The sequence below is a fragment of the Gastrolobium bilobum genome, unplaced genomic scaffold (genome assembly GCF_033153095.1).
Source record: "Gastrolobium bilobum isolate Gb01-03AN ecotype WA unplaced genomic scaffold, APGP_CSIRO_Gbil_v1 utg167793, whole genome shotgun sequence".
Lineage (NCBI taxonomy): Eukaryota > Viridiplantae > Streptophyta > Magnoliopsida > Fabales > Fabaceae > Gastrolobium > Gastrolobium bilobum.
This window is the reverse complement of record NW_026896866.1, coordinates 4,072-18,557: the sequence shown is the minus strand read 5'-3', so window position 1 is coordinate 18,557 and position 14,486 is coordinate 4,072. Positions and strand designations below refer to the sequence as shown.

The 14,486-nt window shown below is 42.3% G+C and overlaps 1 protein-coding gene across 1 annotated transcript; it reads left to right on the top strand.

Moving 5' to 3' along the window:
* Positions 1-9,863: 9,863 nt before the first annotated feature.
* On the top strand, positions 9,864-13,295 carry LOC133302508 (uncharacterized). Its single transcript, XM_061502299.1, has one exon. The coding sequence runs from the start codon at positions 9,864-9,866 to the stop codon at positions 13,293-13,295; it is 3,432 nt and encodes a 1,143-aa protein (XP_061358283.1).
* Positions 13,296-14,486: the final 1,191 nt, after the last annotated feature.

Sequence of the window (14,486 nt, the reverse complement as noted above, 5' to 3'; positions counted from 1 at the left end):
CCTGTCTCTTTATTTGTATGCGTGATGAATATAGTAATCATATATGCATGTGCGCAATACATATATCAACAATGTAGAAATCTGCAATCTTTATTTGATAATTTTGGAAAGACAAATATTTCTCAAAAAGAAAAGACTTAACTATAAAATATCTTAAGCTTATCCGCGTTCCATGTGCGCGGGATGGTAAGCCCAGACAACGTCTCGATGACATATGCACCTTTATCAGTCTTGCTTTGGATGCGATATGGACCTTCCCAATTTGCGGCTAGTTTACCTTATCGCGCGTTCTTATTTCCAATGTCCGCTCTTTGTAGGACTAGGTCTCCTACGTTGAAACTTTGTTTAATTACTTTTAAGTTATAACGCGCTGCGACTCTTTGCTTTAATGCCGCCTCCTTGACATGGGCAATTTCGTACATTTCATCAATTGCATCTAAGTTATGCAGTAATGCCTGCGAGTTGCTTTCTTCATTCATGTACATTCTTCTCCATGATGGTTCTCCAATTTCAACCGGAATCATCGGTTCGCTACCATAAACCATGCGGAACGGGGTTTCTCCAGTGGTTGAGTGGGAGGTAGTTCTGTAACCCCACAACACAGTCCAATTGTTCAGGCCAATCTCATTCAGCTGCTTCTACCATTCTTTCCAATCCTCGTTTCAAGACTCTGTTTGCAGCTTCTGCCAACCCGTTCGTTTATGGATGTTTAACAGAAGTGTATCTCTGTGTTTGATGTGCAAATCTTGAAGTATTTGATTGAATTTTTTATCCACAAAATGTATACCATTATCAGTTATAATGGTATGAGGGACTCCAAATCTACTTATGATTTTTCGATAAAAGAATCGACGAATTCTATTGGCCGTTATTGTGGCTAAAGCTTCTTCCTCGATCCATTTGGAGAAATAGTCTATTGTCACTGATAACCATTTTACTCCTCCGACGGCAATCAGAAATGGTCCTAAAATATCCATTCCCCATTGGTAAAATGGCCAAGGGGATATCATTGAGGACAACTCCTCTGGGGGAGTATGGTACAAATTTGCGTGTTCTTGACATTTGACACAATGCAGAACGTGTTGCTTAGAATTCTCTTCCATACTAGGCCAAAAATATCCTGCTCGAAGCAGCTTTCGAGATAAGGATTTGCCTCCCATGTGATGTCTGCCAATCCCTTCATGAACTTCAGAGATCACATATCGAGCTTGTTGGGGATCTAGGCATTTAAGCAATGTGGAAGAAAATCCTTTTTTATACAGATGGTTATTGATGACAGTATAGAATGAAGCCTTGCGTGCTAGTTTCTTGGCCGCGCGCGGTTCTGGTGGTACTACTCCTTTAGTCAAGTAGTTCCAGAATAGTGTCATCCAAGTGTCTTCATCATCTGGTGGCATCGTATCGTCGTCGATCAAGGATTGCACATTTTTAGATGAACGAGGTTTGCGTTTGGTGATGGCCATTATGATGCTAGGATTGGGAACGCTTTGCTGGATGACTGATCTATTGTTTCCTGGTCCTTTTTGTTGGCTAATTTAGATAAAATATTTGCTCGCGAATTTTGTTCTCTAGGGATGTGTTCCATTGTGAAGCTTACAAAATCTGCTAATAGTAACCTTACCTTTTCGAGATATTTTACCATTAAAGCCTCTTTTTCCTGGTAATTTCCTTGGACCTGCACAACTACTAGTTGCGAATCACTTTTAATAATTATTCTTGGTGCCCCCAAGTCTTTTACTATTGCGAGTTCAGCGAGGACTGATTCATATTCAGCTTGGTTGTTTGAAGCTTTGAACCCAAAGTGGATAGAGTGTTCCACAGTTATGCCTTGAGGACTTTCCACAATGACTCCTGCGCCACTTCTTTTAACATTTGAGGATCCATCGACGAAAATAGTCCAATCTTCATTTGCCCTGGTCTGTTGTAAGTGCGTCATTTCAACGAGGAAATCGGCTAGCACCTGAGCTTTGATTGTCTGACGCGGTTCAAAAACGATATCGTATTCAGATAATTTTATTGACCAAGAAATCATTCGGCCGGCCAGATCAGGCTGCCTTAGAACTTGTGGAAGGGGCTGGTTTGTTCGAACTTTGATAGTATGTCCCTGGAAGTAGTGGTGCAAATGTCGCAATGTTAGAATAAGGTTTGTATCTGTTGATAGTGCAACTCAAATCCTTGGAGGGCTTTACTGACAAAGTAGATTGGTTGATGTTCCAGGGAATCCTCGCGCAATAATACGGCGCTAATGGCCTCGTTTCACTAAGACAGGAGGTTTAGCGAGATGTTCCTTGATGGCCGCAAACCCTGCTTCACACTCAAAAGTCCAATTAAAATCTGTTTGTTTTCACAACAGTTTAAACATTGGTAACGACTTTTGTGCTGAAGCTGGAAGAAATCGAGTTAAAGCGGTTATTCTTCCAGTCAATTGCTGCAACTCTTTTATGTTACGCGGGCTGGTCATATTGAGGACAACCTTACACTTATCAGGATTGGCCTCTATACCGTGATGTGTTAACATGAATCCTAGGAATTTTCCAGCAGGAACTCCAAATGCACATTTGTCTGGGTTCAATCGTAATCTATATTTGCGAATTTGTTGGAATACCTGCTCTAAATCTTGAGGGTGAAGTAGTCATTGTTTTGACAATCATATCATCAATTTGTACTTCGAGCATTTGGCCAATCTGTTGGCTGAAGATTTTATTCATCATACGTTGATACGTGGCTCCAGCGTTCTTAAGGCCAAATGGCATCATATTATAACAATAAGTAGCCTTTTCTGTAATAAAGTCTGTGGCTTCCTCATCTGGTTTAAACATGGAAATCTAGTTGTATCCTGAATAAGCATCCATAAAGGATAGAATCTGATATCCAACGGAGTTATCAACCAATTTGTCAATGGTAGGGAGAGGGTAAAAATCCTTTGGGCAATATTTATTAAGGTCTGTGTAATCCGTACACATGTGCCACTTCCCGTTGGCTTTTTTAACCAAGACGACGTTAGAAAGCCAGGTAGAATAAATGATTTCTCTAATCACTCCTGCATCAAGCAGCTTTGTTACCTCAGTTTCGACCACTTGTTGTTTTTCTGGAGATATTTTGCGCTTCTTCTGCGCGATGGGTTTAGCCTTTGGATCCAGGGTTAAATGGTGGCATATTACGTCAGGGTCTATACCTGGCATGTCAGTTGTTGTCCATGCAAAGAGGTCTTTATTCTTAAGAAGCACCGCCACCAATGCCTTTTTTTCTCCTTCTAGTAAATGTCGTCCAATCTTAGTAACGTTTTCGGGTAATGTTCCAATTTGGAGACTTTCTAATTCGCCATCAGGTTGAGGGCGTGTATCGCGCAGAACTTCGCGCATGTCTAGATCAGTCATGTTGACTGATGCTTTTCTTTTTCCGTCCCGCTGGGTTGGATTTTTTTGCTCGTAAGCTGGTATTGTAACAGCTACGTGCTGCTTTTTGATCGCCCCTAATGGCAACTATCGCCCCAAACAAATCGCAAAATTTGATTAGAAGATAGGGCATAGAAATGATTTCCTTTAACGCGGCAATGGTTGGTCTTCCTAAGATAACGTTATATGCAGATGCATATTCAATGACATAGAACAGTACTTTAACAGTACGAGCCAAAGGCATGATCCCAAAGGTTACCTACATTTCAATGGTACCTTTGAGTTGTACGCATTCTCCAGGAAAACCAATTAAATGTGAACATACAGAGATTAGATGTTCTTCTGGGATGTGCATCGCGCGGAATGCATCCCAGAAAATAATATCAGCAGAACTACCATTATCAATCATAATACGTTTTACCTGGAGATTAGCCATGCAGGCTGAGATCACTAAAGGGTCATCGTGGTATGGAATGATGTCACCATAATCATCATCGTCAAAACTTATGGCCTGCCTTTGGATACGAGAAGTGGAAAGGCGAGCATGATCGTGCACAGTCATTACTGATTTTAAATGCTTTTTGTGTTGGGAGCTGGTCGCGCCTCCTCCTGCCGTTCCACCGGCGATGGTGGCCAAGACGCCTGCCGCATTATTGGGTAACAGACGTGGTTACTGTTGCGCGGTGCGCTGTCTATTTCGCGGTGGAGTTCCTTGGCGTCTGTCAGTAGGATCGTCCCGCGCGTTTCTGCGATCATTGTTTCGGGCAGAATTGTAATCCATCATGGGAATGCCCTTTGTTGATTAGGATTTTGATCGCGATCTGGACTTCTATCGCATCTTTTTTGATCCTTGTATTCTCTGCAACTGGAAATAAATCCTTGGAGTTTCCCAGCTCTTATGAGTGTTTCAATGGTATTTTTCAAATCGAAACATTCATCAGTTGTATGACCTGTATCGTTATGGAACTCACAAAATTTGGTATCATTGTGATGTACTCCTTTTTTCATTGGGGAAGGTTTGTTAACACGCACATATCCTGTCTGAAATACCTCTTTAAAAATTCTTCTCTGGGATTTGTTCAAAGGAGTATAATTGTCATATCTTTCCCATTTTCTTTTTTCACGAAACTTTCGCTGGACGTTCTTTTGGGTATCTCTTTCAAAGTTATTCATGTCTGCTTTGATATTGGAAATTTCGCGTGAGCGCTTATAATTCCTCAATGGTACGTGGTCGTTGTTTGGCTAATGACATAGAGAAAAGGGCTTCTAGTAATCCCTCAGTAATGGGATGTAAGGAGAATTGTGGATCTAAGTCTTTGACGAGGAGTGCTTCATCAAAGAATCTGTTTAGGTAATCGCGCAATGTTTTGTTTGGTCCTTGTATCACCGTTTTCAACGCGTGCGTGGATTTGTATTGCGCTTTGCTTGTTATGAACCGTATAAGAAATTGGCTGGTTAAATCCTACCAACTTTGTACTGAGTTGGGTGATAGCGCAGAATACCACCTAAGTGCTGTCTCCTCTAAGGTTGTTGAGAACAACCGACATGCTATTGGGTCAGCTACATCTTGTGCCATCATGTTGGTTTGAAATTGTTCCAGATGGTCCTGCGGATCTCCTTTCTCGTTGTACGTTTCAGTTGTAATTTTAACATCTCTAGGGATTGGGGTGTTCATTATACATGGAGTAAACAGATGGAGAATTCGAGAAACTGTCCGAGAATTCCCATGAGAATTCTCATTAGTATTCTTCAATTCTGCACCTTTTTTGTTTTTGTGACCCGAAGGTTCAGGGTCGCTCGTAGAATGTTCCTACACCGGTTCACTGTCACTGGAATTTTCCAGATTTATTTCATTCTCAGGCTCTTTGTCTTTGTCTTTTTCTTGGTTTCTTTCTTTAGCCTTTTGTAACTTTTCAATCGAGCTAAATCTCGATTTTGTTGGGCAATTCTTTTATTTTGTTGCGTGATAAGGTCCAGCAGGTGCTGGTTCGTCGGTGGGTTATCTGAGTGGATGGAAAGTGGTGCCACCGACGAAGCTAATTTTTCGCGTGATGCTGGGGTCTCCTTCCGCTTTCCTTTGGAGCCATTCTGGGACTTGCTTCTGGTGTCAACCATGTTTTAAAATTGAGAAAAGAATGGGTTCTAAATGATGGGCCTATCAGACCAAATATAATATGGGCACCTAATCACACACGGTTGAGACAGAGATGGAGTTCTTTGCCTTTGGGCTTAGAGTTGTTGTTGAGGATTAGTATGCCTCTGTCCTTTGCTATGGCGGTGAATTCGAATGGGGGGTACCTGCGAAGATTCTCCGATGCTTAAGTCAGTATCAGAGTCATGTGTATGTATATGATAATGAAAATAGATTGATGTACCTGGGTGTATATCATCTGCTTATATAGCATTTATGATGCCGCCTTCATGAGGCGGTATGGCTTTTGATTGGCCCTATTTGGGTTGCAGGTCAGATTAGGACCTAAGTAGCCTTATCTCTTTAGTACTAGGTTACCTGAGTAGAGTGGCGGCGAGCTGGAGCTGTCCTCTGTTTATTAGTTTCAAGGCGCGGTTAGCTTGCCTTGGTTCTTAAGTTATCTTCCTTATTTCTGAGGATCTTATATCAAAGGGCGGTTTCATGCGCGATAAGAGCATCGCGTCTTGCCATGCGCAAAGGGGTTATCGCGTCTTGCCTTGTGCGTGATGTTAACCATCGCGCTTTGCTCTGGACCCTTCATAAGATTGGGCTTCCTTGCATATTATTGGGCCTATAATGGGCCTACTATATTTTATTCAGATCAATTACATAGGCATTTATCAACTATGAAATATTTTACATGTATTATGTTAATATTAAAGGTCAAGTAATGTTATTTTACATGTGTCGTGTCAATTAATATAATAAAAAAGTAATGTTAATATCAAAGGTTTTTACATGAGTAATTATCTGTATTATGTTCAAATTATAGATATTCGGGTTTAAAGTTTTTAAAGTTATTTTATATAACATTTTATCTAATGTTCATCAAAATACACTTATAAAAGTGTATAAGACCCATATTTTATTTTTCTTTTCACATGAATCCACATAAATCCCATATACTATTTTCCACATATTTAGATAAATATTATCTAAAATTATTTAAATTAATTTTGATAACTTTAAACCCTTATATTAAACCCCTAACATAACACCAACGCGATCCCTTCCCTGAGATTATATACGAAATATAAAAGTAAAATGGTCCAAAAGGAGATACTGGATCTCCCGTTGAATGGTATAGATCCAAATTGAAAATCATATTTTATTAAAAAAACAAAGTAAAAAAAGGTGGCGGGGGATATTACATCATTTCCATCCGCATGGGGTCAGCTAATCATCAAAGTTACCATAATAAAATCCAATTTTCAAAAGCATATCAGATTTCGTTTGCAAAGCTGCTATGGACAGTGTGTTTAATTGGATGGTATATAAGCTCTCTAGCACCGATACCGACAGGGGACACGTGACCCGACACGATACGACACTCTGACACGTTAATTCTAAAAACTATTACATTTTGACACGTTAGGACACGTTGTGATATTAAATAATTTTTATTTATGTAGTGTATATTATATTTAATATTCAATAATTTAACAAAAAAATAAAGTTAAACTTATAATACTCATCAATTTTGCAAAGAAACATAAGATATTCCAAATATTTATATTAAACTCAATAAAATTATAATCGTAATCTAATGAATCTATTAGTTGGAACTAAAAATGCAACGCAATGCAACCTTTGAACCATTTTTTTAGTTTCTACAATGCGTGTTGGAGTGTCGCAGAGTGTCGAAGTGTCAGAGAGTGTCGAGAAGTGTCGGACACGATACGTCAAGGTCTTTGAAGTGTCGGTACTTCATAGTATATAAGTAAGCATTAAACCTTTTCTTTTTTTCTCCCGATCGAATTCATTAAATCTGCTTTTTAATTCAATGCATTTGAATATAGGTTTAACATTTGTCCTTTTAGATTGATGTCATCTCATTTTAATTTTTAGCATTATATATTATAAGTAGTATATAATTACAGGGTAAAAGATTTATCCAGAGTTAATGAAGATAAGTTATTTTCGGTGAGCCCAAAACGATGTGTTTTGGGATGGAAATCAATGTGTTTTTGTAATTATAATATATTACAGTATTATATTAGTCTTTATCATTATAATTTTGTAATTTTGTAACCTAAAACGACGTCGTTTTGAGCTCACTAGAGATAACTTTATCTTCGATGACTGGAGAAATACTTTTTTCATAATTATAATATAATTTTTTTTTCTCTTCACATCAACTGAAATAACTGAGAAAAAAGAATTTTTTATCTTCATATTATAACTATATGTTATTCATAATATAAAATGTTAAAAATTAAAATGACACAAATTGTGCTATTTAAAAAAGTTTACCATTGTACCAAAAAAAAAAAAGAAATTTACCTTTGAATATATATAATTTGTATATTTCTGCTTTTCAGAAATCAATTTGATGAGTTTTCTCTCAACACATTAGCTTCTTTTTAAATCGTAATTTTAAAAAAAAAAAAAAAAAAAAAAACTCAACTTTCCAACAAATTGAGAACAAATGAGGCCCTTCACAATTATTTGCATTGGGAGGGATGAGAGCTTTGGGATTGAGAAAGTCTCTGTATCTTACTCTCACAACTTTCTTGATCGTGTTGTTATGCTTCCTTCTATATCACTACCCTCCATCGGTTGAAAGGGCTGACGGCAACATGATTCTGCTCAAGCCAAGATCAATTGTAAGCATTAATCTGTAGATTCTTTTTCATTTGATTTCTGTTAATTAGCATCACTACATATATATATATATATAACTACCCATTTATTTATCATTGATTATCGTCTGAATCTTCAAAGCGGTATTTGATTAGGATAAAAACATTGATAAATGGAATGAAATTTTAAGGTGAAACAGTGGCAGAATTATTTTCATCTTTATATAAGTTTACCATCTTTCATTTTAAACATGTTTAAATCATTTATTTATAAATAGTGATGAATTTACATTAGTGAAAGGACATGAACTGTTATATCTATTATTAATTTACCACCAATCACGTAGATGATCTGATACATACAGGGTTATTCCAACTTGATTAGAAATCTTGAGTTCAAGTTGTCCACACCCAACTATACAAAAAACTTGGTAGTTTACGTAAATTCTCATCTCTACAAAATTTTACTAGGATAGATTCTTTTCTTGAAATTTTTTTTTTTTTTTGGGTACAAAAAAGTTATTTTTTATCTGACAGAAACAGTGATATAAAAGACACTTCGGGTGCTTTGGATTTGTTCCAAAAGCAGCAGTGGTCGTGTTCCGGATGGCCCAAGCACTGGAGCGGCCCAGCTGCTCAGGCCCAATCCTCAGCCTTGTTCCGCATCAGCTCTTAGGGCGGACGTGGACCCTCACGACCTCCAAGACTGCAACACGTCCAAGAGATGCACCAAAATGTCCCACCTTGGGACATTAACCACAAAAGGCAGTCGCCATAAGCACTGCAAAAGGAATATGCCCCTTTGCTCAGTCCTGACATCGCCTGATGCAGTGGGTGCAGCGCTGCCATTGTGGCAGCGCCTACCGCGCCTAACACTTCCATCAAGGGAGCGCATCCCAAGGAGGGTTGACCCCCACCTCACCAACCCATACCATTTTCCTTATAAATAGCCCTCATGGGCACGACAGAATCTTATCTTTTATGTACTGTTATTATGCCCGTTTATCTTAAGCCATATACTTGTTATCCACCATTGATATTTGCTTGCTTATACTTGGAGCAATACCCTCTAGCCTGGTCATTACCTCAGCTAGGGGTACCATCCATACAGTAACATTATCCTCAAAGGGTACATAGTGGGCTTATAGATTCCAACGGTACATTGGCGCCGTCTGTGGGAACTATAAACTTATATTCCCATTCTCTTACCAAAGATCCATCTGACGGATTATTTCCATTTTTACTACCAAACAACCGCCGGACGCTTCTTGCAACTCTACATGGTTGTCACCACCAGGAGAGCGGAACACGCCAAGGCCATGACGCCAGAAGGACACATACAGACAGTACAACAAGCTCCCTTCCATCCATGCAGTCATCCCCAGCCGAGCAGGCCGCTGGAGCGGTCCAACCTCCTGTACTACAAACCATAGGCCCACAGTTGCCAACGATTGATGCTAGGATCGCCCTGCAACATCATCAAGTACCCATGTGCGAGATGCCGGGAGAAAATGTTGTCCTAAACCAGCCACCACCCCCCGGAGTTCATTTTGGAATGCCATTTCCAGTAGCTGTCCCACGACCTGCATATCTCACCCGTCCTCCGTTACCAGCCCAAAGTCAACCACTGCCAGTATACAGTGACCGCCAGGTACCCATGGTCGCCCATACCTTCCTAGGCCATACATGCATAACATGGCAATTCCTTTTCAGCTACCTCACCAAGCTGGTTTCCCTTTCCATGGTTACGCCATGCAACCCCATAACGCAGCCATTCCACAACCTCAGGCATCTTGTCCGAATCCTAACCAACAACCATATGGCGCTCAACAAGCTTTCCACCAAGCTCCAGCCCTCTCATACTCCGTTGAAGCCCCACAAATGCCTCATCCACAACAAGAACGTATCAGAATAATGCCTGCTCACACGTCAGGGCGTAACAAGCCTTTGACCGATAGCCTGAGGCTAACTCCCATACCCCTCGGTTTCAAGGGTCCCTCTAACATCACCACATATGTTGGTGATACCGATTCGTTTGAGTGGATCCAGAAATTCGAAGCAGCAATGACACTCCACGGCGAAACGAATCTACTCATGTGCAGAACTTTCCCAACATTGTTAGGAGGGAGAGCCCTTACTTGGTACACCACCCTGCCAACAGGCAGCATTGCGTCATGGGACGATTTAGCAAGCAAGTTTCAGTCCCATTTTGCAACTAGTCGCCCCGTGCCCAAATCTGTGCACGCCCTTGAAAAGGTCCGACAGCATTCTGGCGAGACCCTCCGGACCTTCCTAGATCGTTTTGATAAAGAGGCCTTACAAGTGCAAGGCCTAGACCCCAAAGTACAGGTGCATATACTCTTGTCAGGCTTGCGACAAGGAGAGTTCGCTTACGAGCTCGCACGACATGAAATTACTGACTTAGAGGAAGTCAAGAAAAAGGCGCAAGAATTTATGAGAATTGAAGAATACAAAGGGAGTCGAGCTAGTGACTCCCACAGTCAAGAAAAGGCGATCAACAAGGGAAGGAACCACGTTGATGAAAGTCGGAAAGGATACCAAGCATCCTCACGTTCCACCCGCCCTTCGGGGCGAGACACATCCGAACGACGGTCACACAGTGTCTTACAAACAGACTACAAAGAGGATCCCAAAAGCAGCCAACGGTCCCAGCAGCCAAGCAAAGAGGTCGCGCCATACTGCAAGTTTCATCGCAGTAGTGGCCACAGCACAGAGGAATGCAGGCGCCTCAAGGACGAGATTGACGAACTCATCAAAGGCGGTACGCAAAAACGCGGAGGAGATAATACTCACTTCTCCAGATCAGGCGGGCGATACCGTGACCGAAGCAAGTCGCCAGAAAGGAGGAAAACCAATCAGTCCAACACTCGGTCCCGCCAAGAACGAGGCCACAGAGAAGACTCACCTCAAAGAACCAGAACACAGGCAAGCCCGAGCCGAGGAGGAAGACGCGTTGAAGAAGAAGAAGACTCTGCAGCCATCAAGCACGAAGTAATTAATATGATCTCTGGAGTTTTAATCGGCGGGGGAGAAACATCTAACGCTAGGAAGAAGCATCTAACACAATGCCTGGCGGTTGCAGGAAAGGTGATCAGCAAGGATAAAGGGCACCCTGGACCACCCAGGCAAAACATAGTTTGGGATAGTAGCGACTTGGGGGATGTTCTCCCTGGGCATGACGACCCACTTGTCATCCAAGCGATAATCGCCAATTATGGCATCATCCGTGTATTTGTTGACCACGGCAGCTCAGCCGATATTTTATTATTGACATGTTTCAAAGCATTAGGTTTCACAATTAACGATTTAACTCCTGTCGCAGGTGAACTTTCAGGTTTCAATGCTACCACCACCAAGCCTTTGGGGGTGATAAACTTGTGTCTCTCGCTTGGAACGCCGCCAACGTCACGATCTGCAGACATCCAATTCCTAGTGCTGGATACACCATCCGCTTACAACGCCATCCTAGGCAGGAGGATGTTTGCAGCCTTTGAGGCGAGCGTCTCACACCCCCACCTGGCAATGAAGTTCATAGCCAGAGATAATAACATAGCCATTGTGCGAGGAGATCAAATTGTTGCCCGAAGTTGTTACAACATTTCTTTGCGGCCAATGACAAAGGTTACCTTCAAAGAAGAAGTGACACCCCAGCAGAAGGAGATATCCCCAGCGGAAGGAAATCCCGGCAGAAGGGGGAAAGAACACAACCAGTGCTTCTTGGTAGATTTTGACGCCAGGGACGATCCTAGAGTGGAGCACGCCAGACCCACACCTGACGGAGCGCTAGAACATGTGGTGTTGGGTGAGGCAGATCACCAGACGACAACAGTCGGGGCGACCATCGACCCGAAGGTCAAAGACAAGCTGATCCAGCTGTTAAAAGCAAATAAAGATTTGTTCGCCTGGAAACCATCGGATATGCCAGGTATTGACCCAAACATATGCTGCCACCGTTTGTCGGTGGATCCTAAAGCAAAACCAGTTTCGCAAAAGAAAAGGAAATTTAGCTTCGACCGCCAGAAAGTCATCGATGAAGAAATCAAGAGGCTCCATGACGCCGGATTCATAAGGGAAATCAAATACACAACGTGGTTGTCCAATCCAGTGTTAGTGAAGAAACCAAATGGTGCGTGGCGAATGTGCGTTGACTACACTGACCTCAACAAAGTCTGTCCCAAGGACGCCTATCCTTTCCCGAGCATCGACCAGTTGGTTGACAACGCCTCAGGTTTCCAAATGTTGTCTTTTATGGACGCATATTCAGGATATAATCAAATTCCGTTGCTGGAGGAAGATCAAGACAAAACGGCGTTCATTACTCAGAACGCCAACTACTGTTATACAATTATGCCCTTTGGTTTGAAAAACGCGGGCGCCACGTATCAAAGGATGATGAATGAGGTGTTCAGAGATCTGATCGGCAATTGCATCGAAGTTTACATTGATGACATGATCGTCAAATCCAAAACGCCAGACCAGCATTTAGCAGATCTCCAGGGCGTCTTCGGAAGACTGAGAAAGTTTAACATGCGCCTCAACCCCAGCAAGTGCGCTTTTGGGGTTCCCGCGGGAAAATTCCTAGGCTTCATGCTTACGGAGCGAGGCATAGAGGTCAACGCAGACAAGTGTAAGGCGATCATTGAAATGCGAAGCCCGCAAACCATCAAGGAGGTTCAACAACTGACTGGAAGGTTAGTAGCCCTCACCCATTTTCTGGCAAACTCGGCACACAAATCTCTCCCCCTTTTTAGCTTGCTTAAGAAGGGGACCACCTTTCAGTGGTCAGAAAAATGTGAGAGCGCCTTTCAAGAATTCAAAAGGGCTCTCTTATGCCCACCAGTACTCACCAAACCAGACCACGACGAGATGTTGTATTTGTACCTCGTCGTTGGAACCGAAGCGATCAGCGCATCTCTAGTCAAAGAGTCAAAAGAAGGACAAAGGCCCGTCTATTTTATTAGCAAAGTTTTGCAAGGAGCCGAGCTTCGGTACCAACAAGTTGAAAAGGTGGCATTGACACTCATCTTTGCTGCAAGGCGATTAATATTTCCAGTGCCATCCAATCACTGTCAGAACAAATCAGCCAATCCGTCAAGTTTTACATAAGCCAGACTTGGCCGGAAGAATGATGTCCTGGGCGATAGAACTGTCAGAATACCAAATCGCCTATGAACCGAGGACAACCATTAAGGCTCAAGCCTTGACAGATTTCCTCGCAGAAATGATGCAAAGCCCCCCCTTGAGTATCATGCAACAGAAATGCCTTCAGCCGGAGTCTGGAAACTATATGTCGATGGCTCATCCAACGCCAAAGGGTCGGGTGCAGGAATGATAATTGAAAACCCAGATGGTGTAGCACTCGAACATTCTTTGTCTTTTGACTTCAACGCCACAAACAACCAAGCAGAATATGAGGCCATGATAGATGGCCTGCTCCAAGCAAAAGAAATGGGCGCCAGACGCCTCAAAGTCTTCACTGACTCCCAGCTAGTGACCTTCCAAATCTCAGGTGAATACCAAACCAAAGGCCCATTGATGTGCAGGTACCTAGAGAAGGTCAAAGAATTGATTGAAAGCTTTGAAGCCGTTGAAGTGGAGCATATAAGGCGAGCTGAGAATACCCGGGCAGATATCCTCGCCAAATTGGCCAGCACCAAAAGCCCAGGAAACAACCGATCAGTAATCCAGCATAACATGCCAAGCCCATACATCGTGATGAGCATTTCAAACCCTCCAGCGGAGGTCGCCGAAGAAACCTGGACAACGCCAATCATCAACTACTTGGCTGAATGAGTGTTACCCCTAGATAGAAAAGAAGGTCAAAAGCTAGTACGGCGGTGCGTACATTTCTGCCTAGTGAAAGGATGCTTATACAAGCGTGGACTCTCTTCCCCACTCCTGAAATGTCTGAATCCTAGTGATGTGCAATACGTGATAGAAGAAATCCATGAAGGGATTAACGACCACCACATGGGCGGTCACTCGTTAGTAAAGAAGGCACTAAGAGCAGGATTTTACTGGCCCACCATGGAGCACGACGCCCACGAGCACGTCAGGAAGTGCGAGAAGTGTCAGAGATTCGCAGATGTATACAGAGCACCACCAGAAGAGCTAACGTCAATCACCTCGCCATGGCCCTTCTACAAATGGGGAATTGACATTCTGGGCCCTTTCCCCATGGCGGCTGGTCGAGTCCAATGGTTGATAGTCGTCATTGACTACTTCACCAAATGGGTAGAAGCGGAACCTCTAGCCACTATTACGTCCCAAAAAGAAAGGAGATTCTTCTGGAGAAGC